At 40.5% G+C, this 23,664-nt stretch overlaps 3 protein-coding genes across 4 annotated transcripts in view; 1 reads left to right on the top strand and 2 right to left on the bottom strand.

The window, feature by feature from the left end:
* The window catches only part of Sass6 (SAS-6 centriolar assembly protein), a 41,989-nt gene extending 41,726 nt beyond the window's left edge, over positions 1 to 263 (bottom strand). The window contains exon 1 of one of the 2 annotated variants that reach the window (XM_075981520.1): positions 1 to 263. In XM_075981520.1, the coding sequence (XP_075837635.1) occupies positions 1 to 65 (65 nt within the window). In that variant the 5' untranslated portion in view covers positions 66 to 263. The other variant, XM_075981522.1, reaches the window with a different exon arrangement.
* Positions 261 to 19,899, top strand: Trmt13 (tRNA methyltransferase 13). Its single transcript, XM_075981523.1, has 12 exons — positions 261 to 578; positions 3,035 to 3,081; positions 3,219 to 3,285; positions 6,249 to 6,311; positions 6,723 to 6,792; positions 6,922 to 7,028; positions 7,643 to 7,810; positions 10,597 to 10,669; positions 12,156 to 12,230; positions 15,275 to 15,707; positions 16,274 to 16,465; positions 18,194 to 19,899. The coding sequence occupies exons 1-12, from the start codon at positions 432 to 434 to the stop codon at positions 18,267 to 18,269; spliced, it is 1,518 nt and encodes a 505-aa protein (XP_075837638.1). The 5' UTR covers positions 261 to 431; the 3' UTR covers positions 18,270 to 19,899.
* Lrrc39 (leucine rich repeat containing 39) overlaps positions 16,493 to 23,664 on the bottom strand; it is a 20,730-nt gene continuing 13,558 nt past the window's right edge. Inside the window, exons 6-9 of the mRNA XM_075981526.1 lie at positions 22,721 to 22,866; positions 21,842 to 21,994; positions 20,479 to 20,615; positions 16,493 to 16,710 (exon numbers count right to left, since the gene is read on the bottom strand). Of these exons, the coding sequence (XP_075837641.1) occupies positions 16,694 to 16,710; positions 20,479 to 20,615; positions 21,842 to 21,994; positions 22,721 to 22,866 (453 nt within the window). The 3' untranslated portion in view covers positions 16,493 to 16,693. The remainder of the gene's footprint in view (positions 16,711 to 20,478; positions 20,616 to 21,841; positions 21,995 to 22,720; positions 22,867 to 23,664) is intronic.

Consider the following 23,664-nt stretch of genomic DNA (forward strand, 5'->3'; position numbering starts at 1 on the left):
CTCTCCTCACAGTCTTTGCATTTCACTTGCAAGGGGACAAGGTCCTGGAACAGAACTTGACTCATGTCGGACCGCTGCCCCGACGGCTGTGCGAAAAAGCCCAGCAGGCCTGGGCCTCAGTGCCAGTTTGTAAGAAGTCTCCGGCCTGACAGAGTTTGAGTTTGGCGCTCAGATCCCGCGGAGGAGGCGGGGAACGATAAACACAGGGAACGGAGGAGGTTTGGCCCTCGGCAGCCACCATCAGCTCCGTCCGGCTCAGGGGCGCAAACGCGCCGCGGTGGTTGCGTATATCCGGTTATTAACCCGCGAGGTGAGACGCACGCACCCACACCGCCCCCAGACGGCCATGTTTGTTAAGGGCAGGGGACCAAAGGCTGGTGGCGGCTTGGGGCCGGGTGCGGGACGCGCGACAGCCGAAAGGATCGTAGCTTATGGAGGCCCCCGCGCCGCCCTCGCACGCGACCGCTTTGCCAGCGGAGGGCAGATGCAGCTACTTCGTGGAGAAGAAGAAGCGCTTCTGCAGGATGGTGGCGGCCGCGGGGAGAAGGTTCTGTGGTGAACACGCTGGCGCCGCGGAGGTCAGGTACCGCCCCACCCTCCCTAGAGTTTCCGGGTCTGTGGGTGCAGGAGCGCGGCCTCGCCCCCTCTGACCGGTTCCTGCCTCTGTCCCACGGACTCGCCCGCTTTTCCGGCTGTAAATGCAGCTCTGACATCCGCGCGGAGCTGTGATGAGCCCCCCGAGGAGCCTTGTTTTCATGTCCTGAGTAACGCGCCCCTTGAGATGCTCTTTCAGATCTGTGGAGCCAGCTTCCCAGGCTTCTCTAGTGCTCACGGGAAGTGATTCTTTTTACAGAGTAGTATTTGAAGTCACTAGGTCTTACCATCGGGGCTTTAATTATTGTTTTATGAACGATAACCACGTGTGAATGCATCAGGAAGAAACTTGGAAATTTTCTTACTTAGACTTCACCAGGAAACACCTTATGAACTTGTGATATTGTTCTGGGATGGAGAAGGAAAAAAATATTAACGCACATAACAATTTTAATTGAAAAAAAAAGCCGTTGAAAGCAAATTGCACTGTTTTGGGGGTTTTTGTTTGGTTTGGGGGGACAGCAGACACTTGGTGGTAATGTAAGACATTTCCATTGTAAGTGCAGAGCATTAGTAGCTTCTAGTGCCTAGAGAGCCAGGGACGTTGCTAACCTACAGATCACAGGACAGTCTCATCCCCCTTTTCACCAGAAAAGAAAACACCTCAATAACAATAGCACATGATATACACGCAAATAGTAAATTTTTAAAATGCTTTTGTGTGTGTGTGTGTTCTCTGATTAGGCTTTGCAAGTTAGAACACAATCCTACTTAGTTTGAAAGTTAATTTTCCTGTTTGTTTTTGAGGCAGGGATCTTGCTATATTTCCCATGATGGTCTTGAACTCTTTCTCTCAGAGATTCTCCTGCCTGAGCCTTCCAAGTAACTGGTCTTCACCAAAGAACCAAACTGGAAATTAAGTTTTAAAATCTGTACATAAGGAAGAAATAATGTTATCTTAAAAATACTGAATAATTTTAACTTTCCCTAAAATTTAATGTACATAAATTCATGAACATACTGAAATTAATTGAAATAAAATTGAGAAAAAAATAAGAGTAAATATGTGGTCAGCTTTTTCTGTATGGCTTAGCATTATACTAAGCAGTGTTGTTATCTTGCTTTTAAAAATTCAACTTTCATAAACCTTAGGAAGTAAATCATGCTGTTATTCTCATCTTTTGCATGAGCCTCTGTAGGGCCATAGATGTAGCAGCTAATAGAACTGAGACTCACACCTAAGCAGTCCTGCTGGTCTCTAGCTTTAACAGTTGTACCATAGTGTTTCACACACGTTCATAGCACCTGTGGAGTACAGCTGCCAGTGCTCGCTGTTTTCCTTTAGTTTCTCCCAGTGCCTACAGTTAAATGTATATAACTCAGAATATTGTAACTAGCATACTGAAAAGTTGCAACTCTGGTGAATATGGCCCGTTCTAATCTCTGAGAGAAAGAGTTCAAGACCATCATGGGAAATATAGCAAGATCCCTGCCTCAAAAACAAACAGGAAGGGGGCTGGAGAGATGGCTCAGTGGTTAAGAGCATTGCCTGCTCTTCCAAAGGTCCTGAGTTCAATTCCCGGCAACCACATGGTGGCTCACAACCATCTGTAATGAGGTCTGGTGCCCTCTTCTGGCTTGCAGACATATACACAGACAGAATATTGTATACATAATAAATAAATAAATATTTGAAAAAAAAAACAAACAGGAAAATTAGGACTGTGTTCTAACTTGCAAAGCCTAATCAGAGAACACACATACACACACACAAAAGCATTTTAAATTGTGTCACGCCTCGTTTTTCCTCACGTATTTTATTTCTATATTTATTGAGACAGGGTCTCAGTGTGTAACACTGACTGGCCTTTGACTTGAGATCTGCCTGCCTCAGCGCTAGAGTACTGAGACTCAAAATATGTTCCTCCGTGCCTAGCTTTTCCCCATATTTTAGCAACCTAGACTTAAATATGCATTTTAAAATCAACAACATAATTTTAATGGGCAACATTTTCCAAAATTAATTAAGTTTTCAAGTATTATGTATGTTAGCACAATTTAGCCATTTATACCCAGTATATATGTATTTCAAAAGATCATTTTATACATGATAAATATTATACAGTATTTTGTTAGTTAATCTGAATAAATGGTTAACATATTTCTTAGTGGTGCATAATATGACTGCACCAATTTTTAGCAGGTATCATCTGTGATACAAAATTATATACATAAGCCAAAGCAGTATTTTTTTTTATACAGGAGCAACTAACAGTTTTTTTTATTGTTACGAACATGACCTGATCTTGCTTATTTTTCATTATGAATTTTTAAAGTTTCCTTACCTTGTTTTGGGAATAGATATACACTGTGGGTATATCTAACAGCTGAATGTAATAAATTGGATATATAAATAAATGTATCCATTTTAATTTATTAGGAAGAGAATGCTCGGAAAAGAATCTTGTGCCCTTTAGATCCAAAACAGTAAGTATTTAGATCAGACAAATGTTTTTGTTGTCGTTTGGGTTGTGTGTGTGTGTGTGTGTGTGTGTGATGTACTAGAAACAGTTCAAAAGACTCATTTAAGATTTTCTCTCTCAAATTTTTCTCTTTAAATTTAGCACTGTATATGAAGACCAACTAGCAAAGCATTTAAAAAAATGTAACTCAAGAGAGAAGCCAAAGCCTGTAAGTGTTTGAAATGTGTAGTATGTGGTGTTTATATCCAGTACTACTTAGTGTTATAAGGAGCAGGTTGAATTTGGCAACCTTTAAGTTGCCAACTATTTAACTTCTCACTTGATAACTGTACTTTTCTTCCCTCCTTCTTCCCCTGCTTCCTCTTTTCTTTTTCCTTGTTCTTGTGTTTTGTTTGGGATTCTGATTGGTTAGATTAGAGGCAGGCTTCACTGAGTAGCCCAGGCTGACCTGAGGCTCTTCTCATTTAGCTTTGCAATTACTGAGATTATTGGTTTGTGCCACCCTGACCAGCCCAGAATTTTGACACGTTTTATTTTTGGTTGCTTCTTTGCTTTTGAGGTCAGGGATGGTGCTGTGCTGCTCAGGCTGGACTGGAGTTCATCTCAAACATTTCTCATGCCTTCCCTCCAAGTGTATGCCGCCACCCCCAGCTTGATAGGGGTGATGGTGCAGCAGCAAGAGATTTGGAGTCTTTAGAATTAAGGTTGTAAAGACTTAACTGCTGGGCATCTTTGAGATTCAGACTCAGTATAGAAATAGTGGGCCTGAGCTAACACCAGTCCAGATGAGTCTTTCACAGTGTTCACCCAAACAAAGGCTGAAAATCCAATTTCTGTTTGGTAACAAAATACGATAGGGTGACAGTAGATAGCTATACAGAATGGTAGGTAAGTATATTTACTTCATGAAATGGAGCGTTTTACAATGTGTACTCTAATGTTGGGCTTGTTGTTCATGTTTTAGCTTTGGTTTTTTGAGACAGGATTTCTCTGTGTAGCGCCACCACTGCCCAGCAGCATGTTGTAAACCTCAAATATATAATATAAAATTGATTTTAAATGTCAAAGACATTAAAATAAGAATAGAAAATTTTTAATGATATAAAGTAAAATGTTGAACACATATAGTAATGGTTTGACCATCAGCTATCAACCTGATCAATATAATTGATGTGTATGGATATGTATCTCTAAATATCTACAGGTAAAAAAGTTAGTTGTCAGGCAAAGTGTGTTTATTTTATTGGGAGTAAATAGCAGAGAACACACACTATGTTGTCACACGTTAGCTTGTCGCAGGTTTATGGATGCCAGCAGGAAATTAGGAGACTCCTGGGTCAGAGACAGAAAAAGACTGAAATGCCTGTCATCAATGCCTGCCGTCAGGGGCTCTCCCACTAGACTACACCACGTCTGGGAATTTGTATTATTCACCTCATGGAAGCAGTAAGGGCATCTTTCTCAGGTCAATTATCCTTGTCTCTCAAAGCCTATAGACTTAACTCTGGAACTCTGTTGGGAATACTGCATATAAGGTGACTTTCCCTGAAGCTGAGCAGCCCCGTCTTCAGGAAAGACTTTTTTCCCTAAATTGGGGCAGTGAGCAACCCTACCTCACTTGTGCACCATAGGAAGACATTTTTCTTTATTATACTGTACAGTAAGTAAGCCTGCTGCGGGATCTAGGAAGAAATGCTATTTCCGTCTAATAAGGGTGGTTGATACGCAGCTGTCCTTGAAAGGCTAGTCTGGAGCACAGTGAGACTTGTAGGAAATCAAAGACCTGGCAAAAGTGACTCCCAGGAGCACTTCTCGGTTTTGTTTTTGTTTTTTTTGTTTTTGTTTTTAAGAGGGGAAAAAAAGAAAGCAGAGTCTCACTATGTAGACCTGGAGCTTACTATATAGACCAGGCTGGCGTCAAACTCACAGAGACCTGCCCCAGCGTCTTGTCTCCTGAGCGCTGTCTCAAAGGCTTGCGCCACTGTACCCAGCCCTCTGTTCAGTCATTTTGCTACAGATATCCTTCCACATTGTCAGATTTCTCCCAGTTGAGAAGCACTGCTGTAAGCGGAAAGTATTTTAGCTGCCTGTGACATCTCATATCTGTAATCTTGACACCTGGGAGGCTTAAGCGAGAGGATTGCCATGAGTCCAAAGCCAGCTTGGACAACATAATAAATTTTAGGCCAGCCTTGGCCACCAATTGAGCTTCAGTGTGAGATCCCCCTGCCGAAGGGCAAATATGGTATTTGAACAGCAAGGTAATATAGAAGAGAAGCAGTGACTTCCTGTCCACCCCTTTAGGACTTAGCTCCTTTAGTAAAGAGAGAAGTTAGTCTGATCCCAGAGGCCTAACTCTGGGGAACCAATGGACCAGACTCAGCCATCCACGCCCTCAGAGGCCAGTCAGGTTGTGATGAAGTTGGAAAACATTTTTCAGTATGGTCTCGTGTTTTGTGCTGATATTGGTGACTACATAGGAGAAAAGCAACAGCGCCATGAAGCAGTCTCAGTCAGACTAGGCTGACTGACCTTTACCCGAGGGCAGGTTCAGTAAGGTCCTATGGCTCAGGGAACATCTTATTCCTTGAAGTAGGCGGTACTGTTGGTGGTGCTGTTCTAGCTCCAGCCGAAGAAAGATAATGCTTCCTTTTGAGATAGCCTCCTTTACTACCTTAGAGTAACCTGCTTCCAAGACTCCCTGTTCCCGGGTTTTATAGTGTGTCTTTCTTTATCTTCATTCTTAGAGGTGAATAAAAGGAGATGAGCCTTATATTACTAGTTTTCAGATGGAGAGGCCTGAGGTGATTAACATGTCAGTTCAGCAGGGGTCTTGCCCAAGTCTAAGGTAGCACAGGCAGAGCCGTTCTCCCTAGTTCAGTGCCTGTCAGACTTCTGCTAGACCCAGGAGAAGAGCTGGTGCTTCTGCCACTAGCAGCCTTTAAGTTCTGTGAGAAAGCTTTACTTCAAGTACCTTCCTCTCCTATGGGTCAAGTTTCAGTAGGCACGTGGGTGGGGCATGTGTTCTGGGAAAACTGAGTGCGATAATATTTGGTGATTGAGTGAATGTGAGAAAAAGGTGATGGTGGGGGAGGGTGAAGGGAAGAAGCAGTTTTTCAGCTTCTTTATTGTGAGCTTTGTATTAATATGTTATGATTTTGTTTTGTCAAGGATTTCTTTATTCAAGATATAAATGCAGGATCAAAGCATGAAATGGAAATTCCTGAGCAGTTAGTAAGTATATTATTTAATACTTAACTCCTTGTGCATTGACCATTCCCCGCTTTTGTTTGGAAACATCTGTTGTTTTGACGTGAAGGTGTATTTTCCTATAAACTACTGTTGTTAGTGATTGTTAGTTCCCAGACCAGCTTATGTCCCGTAGCACACTGCAGTGTGTTTCTGTTGTGAGCTCACTCAGCCCAGTCTTGACCCTGAGGGACTGAGGGCCATTAAAGTACCTCGGCACAGACTGAGTGGTGCCTTCACCGTTGGGCAGTTCCCACGGCTGCCTGGGAACAGAGTCTTTCAGGAGAAGACCTTAAATTGCCATGGGTCTGCCCAGTGTTAAGCTTCTACTCATTTTTGTTGTGGTACTTTAAGGCTTGTTTTGACTACATTATTTAGTTTTATTTTTGTATATAGGTTCCATTTTCTTCTCTATCTGAAGAGCAGTTGGAAAACTTAATTAAGAAACTGAGGAAAGCAAGTGAAGGTAAGCCTGCCTAAAGTTGCAAGTTCAAGTATTTGAGAAGCACTAGGTGGTGTATGAATTGATACCTCCTGTTCGTTATTCAGAGTCCATGTCTGGCTGCTTAGGCTATAACGTTTTTTCTTTGAACAGGCTTGAATTCTCCACTTAAAGATCACATTATGTCCCATCCAGCATTATATGATGCCCTTAATGACCCTAAAAATGGTGATTGTGCTGTCAAGCACCTGAAACAGCAGGTATGTTTCAACCACAATAACTTAGCCTTTGTTTATATGTTTAATGCTAACATCTCATCTGTGTGATGAGATGGCTCACCAGATACAGGCACTTGCTGCCAAGCCTGGTGACCTGAGTTCAGTCCTCTAAACCTAATGGTGACAATCAATTCTTATAGACTGTCCTCGTGTATATGCTCACAATAAATAAAAGTAATTTTTAAAAGCTAACATTCTAGCTAGACTTGGGAGTACATGCCTTTAATCCCAGCACACCAGAGACAGAGACAGGCACATCTGAGTTCAAGGCCTGCCTGGTTTACAGAGTGACTTCCAGGACAGCCAGGGCTTGAAAAAAAGATATTAAAGATACCTATTTTTAAAAAAGACAGTAACTAGTTTTTTTAAGTGGACAAAATGCCTTTATTCAAAATTATATGTGAACATAAAGTAAAAATTTCAGCATGAAATATCTGAGTACAGATATTATTTTAAAGAAAAAAGGAAAAATGTCTTAGCCTTTCAGAAGTTATAAGTGAAAACATTCTGTCTTGGGTAGAGATTATTTTGCTGATTTTGAATTTGAATAGAATTCCTTTACTCTAGTTTATAAAATAATCCTATGGAGTTTGCAGGCTTCTATTTTAGGTAACATTGAAAAATTAAAGTTACTTGGTCCAAGAAGATGCTTTGTTGAGTTTGGAGCAGGAAAGGGGAAATTATCTCACTGGGTCGATATTGCCTTAAAAGATGCTGAAAACGTTCACTTCATCCTGGTAGAAAAAGTGACCACAAGATTCAAGGTAAGTAAAGCCATTGTAGGAGCTTAATAACCAAACATATTCTTTCCCTGTAGGAAAAAAAAAATGATAGGAGCCTGTCTCTTAAAATGAATTTCCTTTTTTATATATTTGTTTATAATTTTTGCCGTTATTGGTTCTAATTGTACTGGTTAAACTGAAGGTAACTTTTTAAATTTAAATATTAATAGTTCATGATCTGTGTTCTTAAAATTGTTTGCAGAGACAGGAAAATCTGTGAACAGAACCAGGTTTCAGCTAGGAGTTAAGCCACGTCCTAACCTTACCTTTGCCAGTGCTTGCAGACTTCCTTCACTAAATTCTTCTTAAGCATATTCTTGGACACTGTGATAGGCACACTGTCTATGCAGATAGATATTGATAAGGCAGCTGCGCTCTTAGGTGTGCTTAGAAGGGAGAGCCAGATGAATACGTAAGGAAAGTGTTAAAGACAAGAAGTTCTGCCCCATATGTGCTATCAAAGGAAAACGTGATAAACTTTGTTAGAGGGAGGCAGTGGAGAACCATGCAGAAAAGGTGGTGCCTGTGATCATCTTGAAAAATGAATTAGCATTTGCTGATAGGGTGTGAGAAGCACTCTGGGAAATAAGAACAGTGTTACCACATGCCTGGGGTAACAAAGGAAGCATTTCTGTGTGATGGAAATCCAAGGCTTTAGGTAGACTGTGGCTGTATGAACTAGGAAAGAGAGCTGGTCTAGAAAGGCGTCCTGTTGTACGCTCTTGGCTTTGTCCTGTTCTGTGTTAGAGATATGGTGAAGATTTGGTTCTTGCTTCTAAGCGCTTCCTTCCATGCAGGGTTTTAGCTCTCTATTGCGTTATAGCGATGAGCAGTACTCATGCCACAGGAGCATGAAGGCAGGGAACTGGTCTCGGTCTTCGCCAGTTGTCACGAAGTTTCTAAGGATGATTTTTGAACTTTCTGTGGAGCTAGAGACATGGCTCAGTGGTTCAGAGTGTGCACTGCATTTCCAGAAGATCTGAGTTTGGTTCTCAGCCCCAGTATCAGGCGGCTCACAGCTTCCTGTAATTCCAGCTCTAGGAGGTCTAACACCGTCTTCTGGCCTCCTTGGGCACCACACCCAGATGGCATATGCACACACACACACGTAAAAACGTGTTTTAGATGCTATCCTAGGAAACTGTAAGACTATTTCAGAATTTTAAACTAAAAATAAGAAGATTAAAAATATGAAAACTTTTATTCAATAATACAAGTAAGAAATGTACTGGAGAGTAAAGGCCATTCTCTGGACTTTATAGGAAAGAAAGAATGATAAATGTTACAACGGTGGAAGTCATAAGACTTGCTGATTTATTATTCATTGTTTTTAAGCGAGCAGTAATCTGGGATAGTTTCTGGCTTAACTGGGCACAGGTATTCTTGAGGAGGAAAAACACGAGTTCAGTTCTGTGTGGGTTTAGTTTTCTGTCTGCATGTTTCTGAAGGCTTGTGCCTGTAATTTAGTGGGACATATTTTGCTTAGCATTCATAAGGTGCTGGGTTTGAATGCCATTAAAAAAAAACTTTTTGTTATTGTTTTTATTTTTCTAAGACAGGGTTTCTTTATGTAGCCCTGATTGTCCTGGAACTAGCTCTGTAGACCAGGCTGGCCTCGAATTCAGAGATCCACCTATACTCAGCCTCCTGAGTGCTGGCATTAAAGGCGTGTCTTGCCACCACCACCACCTGGCTGAAAACAAAAAACTTTAAGAGGGGGCTGAGGCTGGAGCTCAGTGGTCAGTTGCTGCCATGGCATGGATATGGTCTGCCTTCAATCTCTAGCACTGTTGAAAAGAGAAAAAAAAGTGGGGTGGGGGAGGGGGTAAATGTAGCTGATGATTCTTAGAGAGATCTGGACCAGTGTGCATAAGTACGTGGGTGTAATGCTTAAAATGCTGTGTTTAAAGAAAGTAAGAAAGTGAGCCACAGTAGAACCAGGGATGATAAAGACGGAAACGCTGATAAGTAACCATAGCCACTTAACCTCTGTGAACCCTGATTTCTTTGCGAATTGGTTGGTAATAGTTATGGGGTAAGAGAAATAATGTGGCCAGGCACACGCCTTTAACCCCAGCACTTGGGATGCAAAGACAGGAGAATCTCCGTGAGTTCAAAGCCAGCCTGTTCTACAGAGTGAGTTCCAGAAGAGCCAGGGCAATCAGAAAAACCCTGTCTGGAGAGACAGACAGACATGGGATGTGGGATTCCCATCTGTATGCTGTGAATACGATTGGTTAATTAATAAAGAACACTGTCTTGGCCTGTTAAAAGGGCAGAACTTAGCTAGGTGAGGAAAACTAAACTGAATGCTGGGAGAGAGAAGGTAGAGAGAAGCCATGTAGCCCCACTGGAGACAGATGCCGTAATATTACCCAACATTACCCAGTAAGCCACAGCCATGTGGCAATACACAGATACTAGAAATGGGTTAAATTAAGATTTAACAGTTAGCCAATAAGAAGCTAGAGCTAATGGGCCAAGCAGTGATTTAAATAATATAGTTCCTGTGTGATTATTTTGGGGCTGAGCATCCAGGAACCAGCAAGTGGCCTCCTTCAACATATATGTATATATAATAGTAGTAACCAGTAGAATTTCTAGCCTTTTAAAAGGGGTGTTGTTATTTTTGAGCTTTCATCCAAAATCTAAACCTTGAAGTTGTTGTTCATTCTCTGTAACTGAAATTTGAAAACAAATAGATATTTTCATAAAGCCTTTTTTTTTTAACATTGAATGCTGATTCAGTAATGTCCTGTTTTATGCAGGTAGACGGTAAACACAGAAGAAAGAACTCAGCGTTTGAAAGACTTCAAATTGATATTCAACACTTGTGTCTAAGTGAGTCACGTTAACTCTTCACTGCTCTACTGCAAGTCAGACATTCCAGACTTTGGGGGCTGTTAGAATTCTGTTCTCACAGACCTGGGCTTCAGGAAGAACAAAGTAATACTAGTGCTTTGGTAATACAAGTATATGTAACTTAATAAACAGAAATGGAGTGAGGATTGAAACCTAAAAATTATTTTGTTGCTGGGTGGTGGTGGTGGCAGCAACATACACCTTTAATCCCAGCACTCAGGAGGCAGAGGCAAGCGGATCTCTTTCAGTTCAAGGCCAGCGTGGTCTACAAAGTGAGTTTCTGGACAGCCAGGGGCTATTACACAGAGAAACCCTATCTTGAAAAAGAAAATTATTTTGTTATATCAGCTATAAGTGTAATTGATAATGCAGGAAGTTCAAAACTTTTGGTAAGTTTTTATATATTGTTTCCTTGTACTTTTAAAATTAATTTTGAGTAATGCAGGTATGGTGGCGCACACTTTTAATCCCAGCACTCAAGATGCAGAGGCAGGCGGATCTCTGTGAGTTCCAGGCCAGCTAGGGCTGCGTATTAAAACCTTGTCTTAAAAAAACTAACTTGGAGTATCCAAACTAGCTTTCAGACCATAGTTAACAGGACTGTCAAAATCATTAGAGGAAAAGAGATAGTTCTTTGTGTAGCTAGTATATAAATCATAGGTCCTCAGAATTCTGTCATAATGAAAGTAACTTATTGCTATGGAATTAATAATCCATACAGACACACATGCACACCCACACATGAACACAAATGCATACACATGCATACACACATATACATAATTGCATACACACACATATGCCTCATGGTTGTTCTCTTTAGTGCCTTTTCTTTTTACATCTTCTAACATTTTTCTTTTTTTTTTCTTTTTGGTGTTTTGAGACAGGGTCTTCCTATGTAGTCCTGGCTGTCCTGGAAATCACTGTAGACTAGTCTGGCCTCAAACTCACAGAGATATACCTTCCTCTGACTCCTGAGTGGTAGGATTAAAGGTATGCACCACCACACCTGCCTGTTCCATATTTTAAAAGAAAATAATGCAACATTTACAAATATCTTCCATCCACTAATTTTATTCTGGTTTTGAGAAGCAGCCAAGCATTTGTATAGAAATCGTATTTTCTTCTGCTGAACTGAAGCCAGGAATGGTATGTGTTTACTCTGGTAATTCCAGCACGTGGAAGGCTGAGGCAGGAGCATCACCCCAACTCCATAATGAATTTCAGGCCAACCAGTAATACATACGAGAAAGAAGAAAGTCGTTTGTTTGTTTATCCGAATATTTTTCTATGTCATATACTAAACACAGACACATTCTTAGGTTGTATATTGGATTCTGTGAGAATTTTTTCCCCACATCTTTCATCTCCAAAGTTCAAAGACTCTAAAAACCCTTCTTTTGGAAAGACACTTTAATATTTCTGTCATAAGCAAACTAACCTAATTCTCACTGTTTTGTCTCAGACAGGGTTCCTGTGCTAAGAGAAGGAGGACTGCCTGTGGTGGGAATTGGGAAGCATCTGTGTGGGGTCGCAACAGGTACCCTCTAAACTAACGCTGAGCTGGAACCTAGATGGCCCTGCCATCTCGGGGGCCACTTAGGCTCTCATTTAACCCGTGTAACAGCTTTCTAAAGCCATTTCATCCTGGTGCAGGAGGGAAGCATACACCTTTGGTTCCTTTCATCTAGCCCCTGCCTCTCAGAAACCTGACCCTACAGAGGCTGCTTCCCCCTTTCCACCCCCTCCCCCCTTTCGCTCTGCTGCAGGCGCCTTCCCTCAGTGAGGTTCAGCGTCCTTCTCTCTTAGTGCTTCCCCTCACCAGGGCCATTCCTTCCATTGTTTTGTGCTCCCTGTGCTTAAAGTATTAATATTTAGACCCTTCTGTGACACACAGTGTCCTTGTCCTTCCCCTTCTTGAAACTCTCAGTCAGTCTGTGTCAAAGTTTACTGTTGATCAACATGAACCATGTCTGTTTTCTCAAAGGCCATGTTGCTCCAACCATTCCTAGAATTCCACTGTTACCTGTTTGAAAGAACTGCTCATCTGTGAGCTCAACTTTCTCCACGTTTTTGGAGCCTCCTTAGTGTCATCAAGATATGTTCTGCATAGCTGTTCCTAGTTTTCTAAGTATCTGTTTATATATCCAATCACTGCTGTGCTGGGATTCTTTTCAAGCACATTGCATTTGCTAATACAATTCTTGCTATATGAGAGAGACTCTGAATATTTGAAATGATCTTGACCACCAGCTTACTGCCTCTTTTTTCCTTCTAAGAAGAAGGTTTTTGCTCTCTCTCTCTCTCTCTCTCTCTCTCTCTCTCTCTGTGTGTGTGTGTGTGTGTTCTTCTCCTCTTTTCCCCTCCACAACCCACTAAATAAATATCCAACCTCACTCTGCCTGGCATGCCTATCCATGTCTCTGTCTCTCCCTGCTGCATGGTTCCCTACCCAGGACCAGCCACCTTTGAAGCCACCTTTGAAGACCTGTGGCATGGTCTCTCATGGCACGCCCATCCATCTGTCTCTTCTCATGGGACTGGTTGCCTCATTGAGTTCTCTCATCCACCACGTGGCTCCATGCCTGGGACTTGCTGCCTCTCATGGCCCACTGCAGCCACTTGGGGAACTGCTCAGTCCCTGCCTAGGACTGGCTGCTCTCTGGACCCGCTGCCCACTGCCTGAAGTCACTCGGGGACTTGCAGCATTTTATTTAAACCATAACAACAATGGCACATGCCTATAGTCCCAGTACTTATAAGGCTAAGACAGTAAGATTATGTATCTGAGGGCTATCCTGGACTACAAAGTAAAACTGTTCTCATATTAATAAGATTGTTTGTTAGCAAAAAAATAATAAACAGTTTAACAAAAAAAAAAAGAAGGTTTTTAAGGTCACTATGAAAGAGTTTGTGATTTCCAATGTTCTTTTTGTTTCTAAAATAACTTAATTCTTTTAATAATTTTCTGATTATAATTCTTTAAATTATGTTTAAGTCAAATGTAAATAAAATAGCAAATATATTTTGTTAGAAAATAAGTTGATGGACCTGGATAAAGTGACATGCCTCTACTCCCAGATACTCAGGAAGCTGAGGCAGGAGGATCACTGAGCTAAATGATCACTTGAGTTCATCCTCAATCTGGGCAACATAATGAGACCCGTTCTCACATATGAGAGAAGAAAAGACAGAGACAGAAACACAGACAGATAATGAATTACCAAATTAGCTATCACTTTATCCAAATAATGTTGGTTATTTATTATTATTATCATTATGGTTATCCCATAATGTTGGTTGGCATGATTAAAATTTATTGTAAAGATCACATAAATTATATCCCTTTTATATCATAGGGTAACAAATTTTAGAATATCATTTGTTTTTAATTAATAAAGTATGATATGACAATCTAATCAGATAAAATATAAGTTTCACAGCATACATTTGTGTTCTTTCCCATATTGCCAGCTATCAGTATGGCAATTTAGGGAGGTTTAATTTGGGTTTTTTAATTAATTTATTTTTATTGTATATGTATGGATATTTTGTCTGTATGCATGCCCAGTGCCCACAAAGGCCAGAAAGTGCCAGATCCCCTGGAACTGGAGTTATGGACAGTTGTAAACCATCCTGTGTGTGCTGGGAACCAAACCTGGGTGCTCTGCAAGAGCAGCAAGTGCTTCCAACCATTGAGCCATCTCTCCAGCCCCTACTATGGCAGTTTTATTTCCTGCATCCTCAGTGTTTTGTATATGCAAGGCATTTAGCAAATATTTGCTGAACAAATGCCTGTGTACAGTAAAACTATTTGCCTGCTTTTCATACTGAAACTTCCTTTTCTCAACTTTTTTTTTTTTTTGTCTTGTTTTGAGACAAGGTTTCTCTGTAGCTTTGGAGCCTGTTCTGGAACTAGCTTTTGTAGGCTAGGCTGGCCTCGAACTCACAGAGATTTGCCTGCCTCAGCCTCCCGAGTGCTGGGATTAAAGGCGTGCACCACCACCTGCCCCTTTTCTTAACTTTTTAACGCACCATTATTTGTTGTGACAAGCTTACGTTTCAAGACTAGTATCTTAGCCAGGTGTGCTGGCACACACCTGTAACCAAAACACCAAGAGATGGAAGCAGATAATCAGAAGTTTGAGGCCAACATCAGCTATGCAGAACCGATCTCAAAACAAACAGATACAAAACCAAAAAAACTAGCTTCTTGAACCTGGGTCAGTCTCTAAGCTCCTTTGTTTCTTCCTTTGGAGTTTCTTAAGCATATAACTTTAGTTGGGATGGGAGAAATGAAAGACAATACAAATAGTTGAACAAAAGTTTTTTTAAATCATAGGGCTTAAACTTCCTTCAATTTTATTGGGAAGTAGTCTTTATGGAAAATAAATCTTAGGAAATTAAGATAGGATGGCCAATTTGAGAAAAATGTATAATATATGCTAGAATCATTACAGTATATAGCTAAACAGATTTTTGCTAGTTTGTGTTGTTTGTTTTGTTTTTAACCACACTGCTTAAGAAATCTGAAGAATATTTTTAAAGATGATGTGGTTTGGGGCCATGTCATTGTGTTTGCAGATCTTGCATTGCGATGTTTGGTGGAAACCTATGCTGCCAATTTTGAAGAAAGGACTGAAGAACCTTTAGCCAAACGCGTCAAGAATGATAAAACAGAAGGAGAAAGTAATGCTTTGTCCAAGGAAGTAAGTGAGGAGGATACCCCAGAGACACGGACCCCAGTGGCTGGCATTGCCATTGCACTCTGTTGTCACCACCGCTGTGACTGGAGACATTATGTGGGCAGAGAGTATTTCAAGGCGCGAGGCCTTGGGGCAGAGGACTTCTACTATTTCCAGAGAATGAGTAGTTGGGCTACATGTGGAATGAGAAGGACGTCTTTGGAAGCCTCAGACACTACTGCAGAGAGAAAAGATGACCAGAATTATGACAGCGAAGAGCATGATGAGAGAGGAGACAGACCCGCAGATGGCAGCATTGATAGTGTGCCCGGGTAAGGACGACTTTTACAGTGCACCACACGGAGGGGAAATACTGTAGTCCCCTGATGGCCCCTGTGGGTACATCTCAGGACCTCCTTAGAGAAAACAGAACCGACTGTGGATGTTCTCGACATGATCATGTGCTAGGCCAAGTTCATTCCCCAGGTAGGAGGGAGTCGGGTCAGAATGGCAATACCAATGGTTAGTTTTGGGAATTTTCATTTCAGTATTTCTAGACTGTGACAGACCTTGGGCAAGAAAAACCAAAAAAAAATGAAATTGAATAGTTGCTTCTTGGTCTTTTGGCCAAGATCAAGTATAGAAAATAAAACTGAATAAGAAGGATTCTTTTTTCAGATGAATGCTATCAGCAGTTTAGTTAAGAAAATACAGTTTACAATCTAATTTTGGAGCAGGCTAAAACACATTTTAATCGTAATAATAGAAACAAGACTGGGAAGCAAGAGACAGCACCTCATGACCTGCTGGCTAGTTAGCAGCTTTGTAGTGACTGGCAGTGCCGAGCTTCTTAGGAACGCTTACAAAGCTTAACTCCCCGTGTGTTTATCCACTGTAGAGTTCTGACTGCTGAAGAGAAGGAGAACATAGGACATCTTTGCAAATTGCTGATTGACCAAGGCCGACTCGAGTATTTACAGCAGAAAGGCTTCAGCCCTGCCTTAAAGTACTATACAGACCCATCAGTGTCTCTGGAAAATGTGTTATTAACTGCCGTACCAGCTCATCTGTCACCGCAGGAAGCAGCTCAGTAATGGAAAAGAAACGTAAACACCACTTGTCTTCTGCAAACAAAAAAATTTAATCCTTTTTAAGTTATATTTTTCTATTCACAAAAATATAAATAACAGGGTATTTTGTCTGTTTTTACTTCCAAAGTCCAAACAGAGAATTCACCAAGTTCTCCATGTATTCCTTCTCAGCAGAGCTCTTTGACTTACTTTATCCATCAGAATGTATAGAGGGACTGGCCTCTGAGTCACTTCACTTGGTCATCTGAAACACATACAATACATAAACACATAATTACAGTATAAGCCAGGCGGTGGTGGCACACGCCTTTAATCCCAGCATTCGGGAGGCAGAGGCAGGCAGATCTTTGTGAGTTCGAGGCCAGCCTAGGCTACAAGAGCTAGTTCCAGGACAGGCTCGAAAGCTACAGAGAAACCCTGTCTCGAAAAACCAAAAAAAAAAAAAAAAAATTTACAGTATAAACTCTGTATTCATTTTTAGGTGTATTTGATGTTTTATTTTTTGAGCTTCAGTTGTATTAAGCGATGCCAGTTTAACAAAGATCAATCTTGAGTGTGGGGATTTTTTTCAGTATGGGTATAGAAAGAATAATTGCACTTTTCTCAGATGCAGACAAATTTAGAAATGTGGGAATTGGCAGATGACGTCACCATCAAAGTGCCAGACCCGTGCCTGTATTTGTACTCCCAGAGTCTGTCCGTGACTCCAGCCTGACGGTGATGATTTCAAGGGGAAAATACCTCACCTAGTTCAGACTTCTAAAGACTGTTGTTTGTAAACATAATCACAAATCCAGTTTGAAAGTTGCATGTAACTTCTAAAGTTAATCAGTATCCTGTATCTTTTTTCAGCCTCTTGTGTATAAATTAACTATTTTTTTAAAAAACAGCTTCTCTCCTGTTGGGGAAAATTGTTTTTGTTTTCTCTACTGAGACGGTATCATTTGGTACTCCTTGGCCAGCCTAGAACTCAGACATCCCCCTGCTTCTTCCTCCTAAATGCTGGGATTAAAGCATGTGCCCATGCCAGCAGGAAAAGTAATTGGATTAAAATACAAATTAGATTATGAAACCAAAACCTCACATTTAGGCTTTATGTAACTGATAAGTAGTTTTTACGTACAAGCAGATATTAAACCAGACATGTCATGAGACTGTTTCTCTTCCACATCTTACCCTAGGTTTGTTTCTATATTCGTTTGAAAACATTTGAGTTGTTGGTAGATATGCAAAAACAGATTCAGAATGACACTGAGATAGCTGTTTGTATTTGGTGGGCCTGTGACTAAGCAGGAAACCAAACACATTTTAACTCCTGGCCTTTCTGTTTCACTTTAATCTCATGTGTCGTCAGAATGCCTAGGTTTAAATTCCAACCCTACCACCTCTCAGCTGTCAAGTTACTTAATCTCTGTGCCTCAATTTTCTCCTCTTAAAATAGGAATGATGATAACAGTAATGGAGCCTACCTCACAGGGTTGTGTATATCACATGAGATAGCCAGGGAAACCAATTGGAATGGTTCCAAGCACAGAGTAAATACTAGCTAGGTATAATAATATTACCTATTTTAATATAATAGGTGTTTGTTATTTTTATTTAAATTGTCGCTTTTTCTATTTTTATATTTTTAAAATACAACAATTTTATGTCAAATATTGTTAATGTACATTGATTCTTCTTTGGGGGGGTTGAAATACTACTTTAATATCTTAACTGTTCTGTAGGTCAAAATTCCAGTGTGATACCACTGGGTTAAATGCAAGGATTGCCAGAGTTTTACAAGATGGCAATATTCTGTGAATCCATCCTTTATCTCCAAAGCCAAACGGTTTCTTGAGTATGTCTCAAATTGTACTTCTCTTGAATTTGCTATTAGTTTCTTCTAACGTTAAGCTTTATGATGACATTTTATATTCATAAATAACCCAAGAGATTTTTCTGTATTTCAAAGTCTTCTGACTAGGAACTTTAAATTACATCTATAACTCAAAGAGGGAACATTTCCACATATTCCAGAGATTAAGTTCATTGATATTTTTAAGTTAATAATTCAGATTCGCCAGTCAAGAGAACATAAATGAAGATAATTCATTGTTTAAAAATTAAATCCTTATGTCATAAATGTCATTTATATCGAAAAATTGTTTTGTATCATTAAAGTTTATATCCAGAAATGGAGAGATGGCTCAAAAGTTAAGAGAACTGACTGTTCTTCCAGAGATCCTGAATCCTGAGTTCAATTCCCAGCAACTACATGGTGGGTCACTGTTACCTATACTGGGATCTGATGCCCTCTTCTGGCATAAAGTCATGATTGCAGATAGAGCACTCATATACATAAAATAAATGTCTTTTTTTAAAAAATTATGTCCATAAATAAAAAAAATTCTACAGTGGGTATAATCTCGGTTCTGTTTCAGAAGACGTACAGCATACCTCATAATTCTATATATTCCTATGAGCCATTCATTTCAATTATGTTCTGATAATGGTTCTGAGTACATTACGGGGAAATAAGTTTCTTCTTCGGGTGCTAACCTTAAGTCAAGGTTACAGTTTTTCTAATGTCTTTTTTTTCTTGTCTCACATAAGAATGTGAGCTAGCACGTGTTAAATCACTATTTCTTGCCTTGCAGACTGTTCGGTTTAGCTAGCTCCCTTGAACTGCACGTCCACAGTGCATTGTACGTGTCCCACATCAGACTCACTGCTAACACTGCAGCTCATCCTCAGTCCTCCCTCCTCGTTCTGCATATCAAACCGTATTCAGCACCTCCTTCATTCCCCAGTGGAGCACTCCATCCGTCCCGAACACTGGTTTCCATAGTTAATTATCCATTCTGTCTCCTGCTTGCCTAATACTTTATGCAAAGCCACAAACTGCTTTGAACTGTTGCCAGCCCTTCCCCAGTTTGTTCACACTGTTGCTTCCGTGACCTACAGCAACACCAGTGCCTCCTGAAGTGACCCTTGCTAAGCAGCCTCTGGGCGTCAGGGAGGGTTCCCAAGGGAAAGACTGTGACTGTTCCCTCTTCTTGCACTCCTTTTCAAAGTAGCTGTTTGGTGCATGGAGTGAGTTAAAATTTCCCTTTTCATCTATGGATTATAGATGAAATTATATTTTTAATAATTACAAGGCCAAAGTTTCTGTTTCTATGCTATTATTTCACTGTTTTTATTAAGACAGTGCTCTTTGCCTTATTCTGATTTTGTTTTAATTTTAAAACGTTTTCCTTGATTATAGAAATGTTTAATTCTAAATTATGAGATGAAGTGGTTGTAACCTGTATATTATACTTCATATTCGAACTATTGAATAAAGTCCGTATTTTTCACTCCCAAATCAAATTATTTTTTAATTATTACTTGTAGATTATAGAAAAGCAATAATGAGGAAGGTCTGTTTATACTCAGCCTGGCATGCCTGCCAGTTGATCAGCAAAGGTAATGATTCTTTAAGAATCAGATTTGGGGCGCTGAAGAGATGGCTCAGAGGTTAACAGCACTGGTTGCTTTTCCACAGGACCCAGTTAAATTCCCAGCACCCACATGGCAATGATCTTAACACTAGTTCCAGGGATGTGATGCCCTCTTCTGGATTCTTCAGGTACCAACATGCATCCAGGCAAAATACTAATACACAAAATAACATCTAGGCAGAGGGTGTCGCTGGAGTTCAGTGACAGGACACTTGCTGTTGATTTGAGCTCTGGTACTGGAGAATCGTGTTTATAAAGAGAAAGAACTAGAAGTCCATATTCCTACACTTGAGTGTGCAGCAAGTGCAGCTGACTCCATTTGAAAGACCATCTTTACAGCTCCTCTCCTACATACCAGAATGATGGCCGGAATCAACATTCATGTTCCCCTCTTTCAGTGTTGGCCAGTTTGATGGGAAAGATAAGATAGAATGGAGAAATCCCCAAAAGGCTTAATAGAAAGGTAGAAGTAAATTGTATCCACATTCTCTTCCAAAGCTATTTAACCTGTGTTGTTTATAAGTCCGTACCTGTTCTCCGTGACTCTTGTATATATGCATGCATGAACTGAAGTCCAAACAGCTCCCGTTCCTCCTCTCCTTCTGTGATGTCACTGGGAGGAAGGGTCACTTCCAGTCTGAGCGGGTTGTCTCGAAAGTTGACAAACCTAGAAGTTCACCAGAAAACAGTATTTCTATAGGTGCCATAGAAGTGCGTGTGCATTTATTTCCCGGGAGAAAGATCAAATAACAGCGTGCTGAATTACTATTTTCCACTGTTCTCAATAACTGATTATCTTGCTGGGATCTAATATACCCAAGAAGAAAAAGTATCTTTTCCCTCCAAAGCTCACAGAGGCAACTATTAGCTCATAACATGTATTTAATGTGATGAGAGCAAGTATCATATGATTAATGCTATGAATATAGTTGGTGACTGTTTTTATGGATGGATGCCGTAACCATGGAATGCAAACTGAAGTTGCTGGATAGGCCTATGAATGAAGAGCTTCTGTTGTGGAGATTTTGAGTTTGGGTGTCCATTGCCTCGTTCCATCAGAAAATTACATTTTGGAGAGAATTTTCTTGGCTTTCTAATAAGTATCAAAAAGAAAAAAGTTTGCTTTCTCTAGGCTGATACAATTACCGGTGCCTACTCGTAGTTATCCAGAAGGAAGATGATCACTGTTTCGTTCTTTGGGTTTTGTATTGTAGAGCATTTGTTAGCAGTATAAAGAGAATTTTCATCATATTGTCACCAACAAAAGACATTTCTTTAAACTGATAAACCCCAGTACCATTTTAGTTTCAAGAATTATTTTTTGAGGGGTGGAGAGATGGCTCAGTGGTTAAGAGCATTGCCTGCTCTTCCAAAGGTCCTGAGTTCAATTCCCAGCAACCACATGATGGCTCACAACCATCTGTAATGAGATCTGACGCCCTCTTCTGGCGTGTGGGCATACATGCAGGCAAAATGTTGTATATATAATAAACCTTTAAAAAAAAGAATTATTTTTTGAATAATCTAGATTGCCGTTACATGAATCACACTTATGAAACTATTAAAACATTATGTTTAAAATATACACTCTCAAGCTGAAGAGATAGCTCAGTAGTTACGAGCATTGGCTGCTCTTAAAGAGGACCCTAGTTCAATTCCCAGCACCCACATGGCAATCCAACCCTCTGTAACTCCAGTTCCAAGAGATCCAATGCCCTCTTCTGACCTCCATGGGCACCAGGCACACAAGTGGTGTGCAGGCAAAACACCTACACACAAAAGGAAAATTTATACATACACATCATTCACGACCCAGATGTGTCGGTCAGGATCTGGGTTCCTCTGCCTTACCTCCAAGGGTAAGGGTGCCATGCTGCAGTTACATTCTCTCACCTCAGATTTGCCATCTCTTCCATGCAGCCTGGAATATCTTGCAGCTTATTGTTACTGAGAACAAGAGTCCCCAGGTTTTTCATATTTCTGATCGTTTCCGGCAGGCTAGCTATTTCATTCCTCTGCAGCCACAATGTGTGTAAACTTTGCATTCTGGAGAATTAGAACTTTGTATATTAGATCCTTGAATACAAAAAGCTGGCCTCATCAAATTATAATGTTTAATATTCAATTGTTTAATTAATTTACTTCATTAAATTAATTATTTAGCATTTAGTAAAATGCATTTATTTGTTTAACAGATTTCATTCTTTCCTGTTACCTAATTGTCAGGGAAGCTACGTCAGGGAACTCACTAAAGACTAGCTGTCATGCCACGACAGGAATGAGAACATTTACACTGCATGTTTTTCATAGTTCTCTAAATAAACAGCTGTAAGTGTCACTTAAGATGAATCTTAAAAATCAGGAACTGATAATATGCCTATTTTGGGCAAGGTGGTATAGACTCAGGTCAAGATTCCTACGTTCATAGCCAATTAATGTCACTCACTGAGACCTGGGCATAGGTGACAAACATCTCTGTATCGGCTCCCTTGTCCTTTAGTAATGTACACAGAAGTGCCTGGCATGCACCAAGCAGTGTGGTTACTGTGGCATGTTCTTGGTAATGTCTTGAAAGCAGTTAGTTTTCCCCTTTCCAAATCCTTTGCATATTTGGGAGAAATGAAACTAACACACTGGAAGACTAAGTTTTGACCCAGTTGGGTCTTTTGTAATCATCATGGGCTCCTAGTTGTTCGGTTTATTGTTTCTTATTTTTCATAGGTGCCTTTGAATTTTTGGTAGCATAAAGTAACCCATAAAGCATAAAGTTACCTTTCTAGACTGTCAGGGAGTTGTTGAAGGCTGTTGCTTCCCATATCCAGCCACTCGAGGGCAGGCATGTTCAACACAGCCAGAGGGATTGTAGTGAAGTGGTTCATACTCAGATCAAGGTGGGTGAGTTTTAGCAGTTTGCTGAGCTGAAGAAGAGAGTGGGTAAACCTGAGCTTTGTTTAGACACAGGAATCCACAATGATCAAAGCAGAAGGATAACAGAAGCTGGGCATGGTGGCACATGCTTATAATCCCAGCACCAGCACCGGAGCCAAAGGCAGAGGACGTTTCTCTGAGTTCAAGGCCATCATGGAATACACAATGCATTCCAACACTGCCACGCTACACAATCGACCTATCTCAAAAAAACAAACAGCACCCTGGGCTTCCAATAAAGTAAAATGGAAATTTTTTATTCAAAGATGACCATGTTCCAGGGTTCATAGGACCTGTGTGTCAAAAGCATCGCCACCCCCAGAAGCATTTCTTGTGTTTACTTTCAGCCAGCTGCTGAGAGTTATATGGGAAAACTTATTCTTTAAGATAACGGTTACCTTACTGGCTCACTCACACTTGGGATCTCAAACCTCTAACTCACTCGGCAACAATTCTGGGCCAAAGTGCAATGAGTGCCTGCAAGTTTTATACCACACAGCACTGAGCTCGGCTTCAGAAAAAGATCGTGTTATTGTGGTGGTGTCTTCTGTCACCCGACTTCTCAGAGCTAGTGCCCGTCCCGAATTTGATATCTGTTGTGACTATGCATGTTTCTTTATATTGTGTTACTATATGGAAGTATTTGCATTTCTAAGTCATTATATTTTTTCGTGAAATGTATTATTTTATGGTTATTACATTTGAGGATTATATCGGACTGGTTTTTTTTTTTTACTTTATTTCAGACTCTTACTGAGATTTTGGTTTTGTATGTATCTTTCAGTTTG

Source organism: Microtus pennsylvanicus, chromosome 7 (assembly GCF_037038515.1).
Source record: "Microtus pennsylvanicus isolate mMicPen1 chromosome 7, mMicPen1.hap1, whole genome shotgun sequence".
Taxonomy (NCBI): Eukaryota; Metazoa; Chordata; class Mammalia; order Rodentia; family Cricetidae; genus Microtus; species Microtus pennsylvanicus.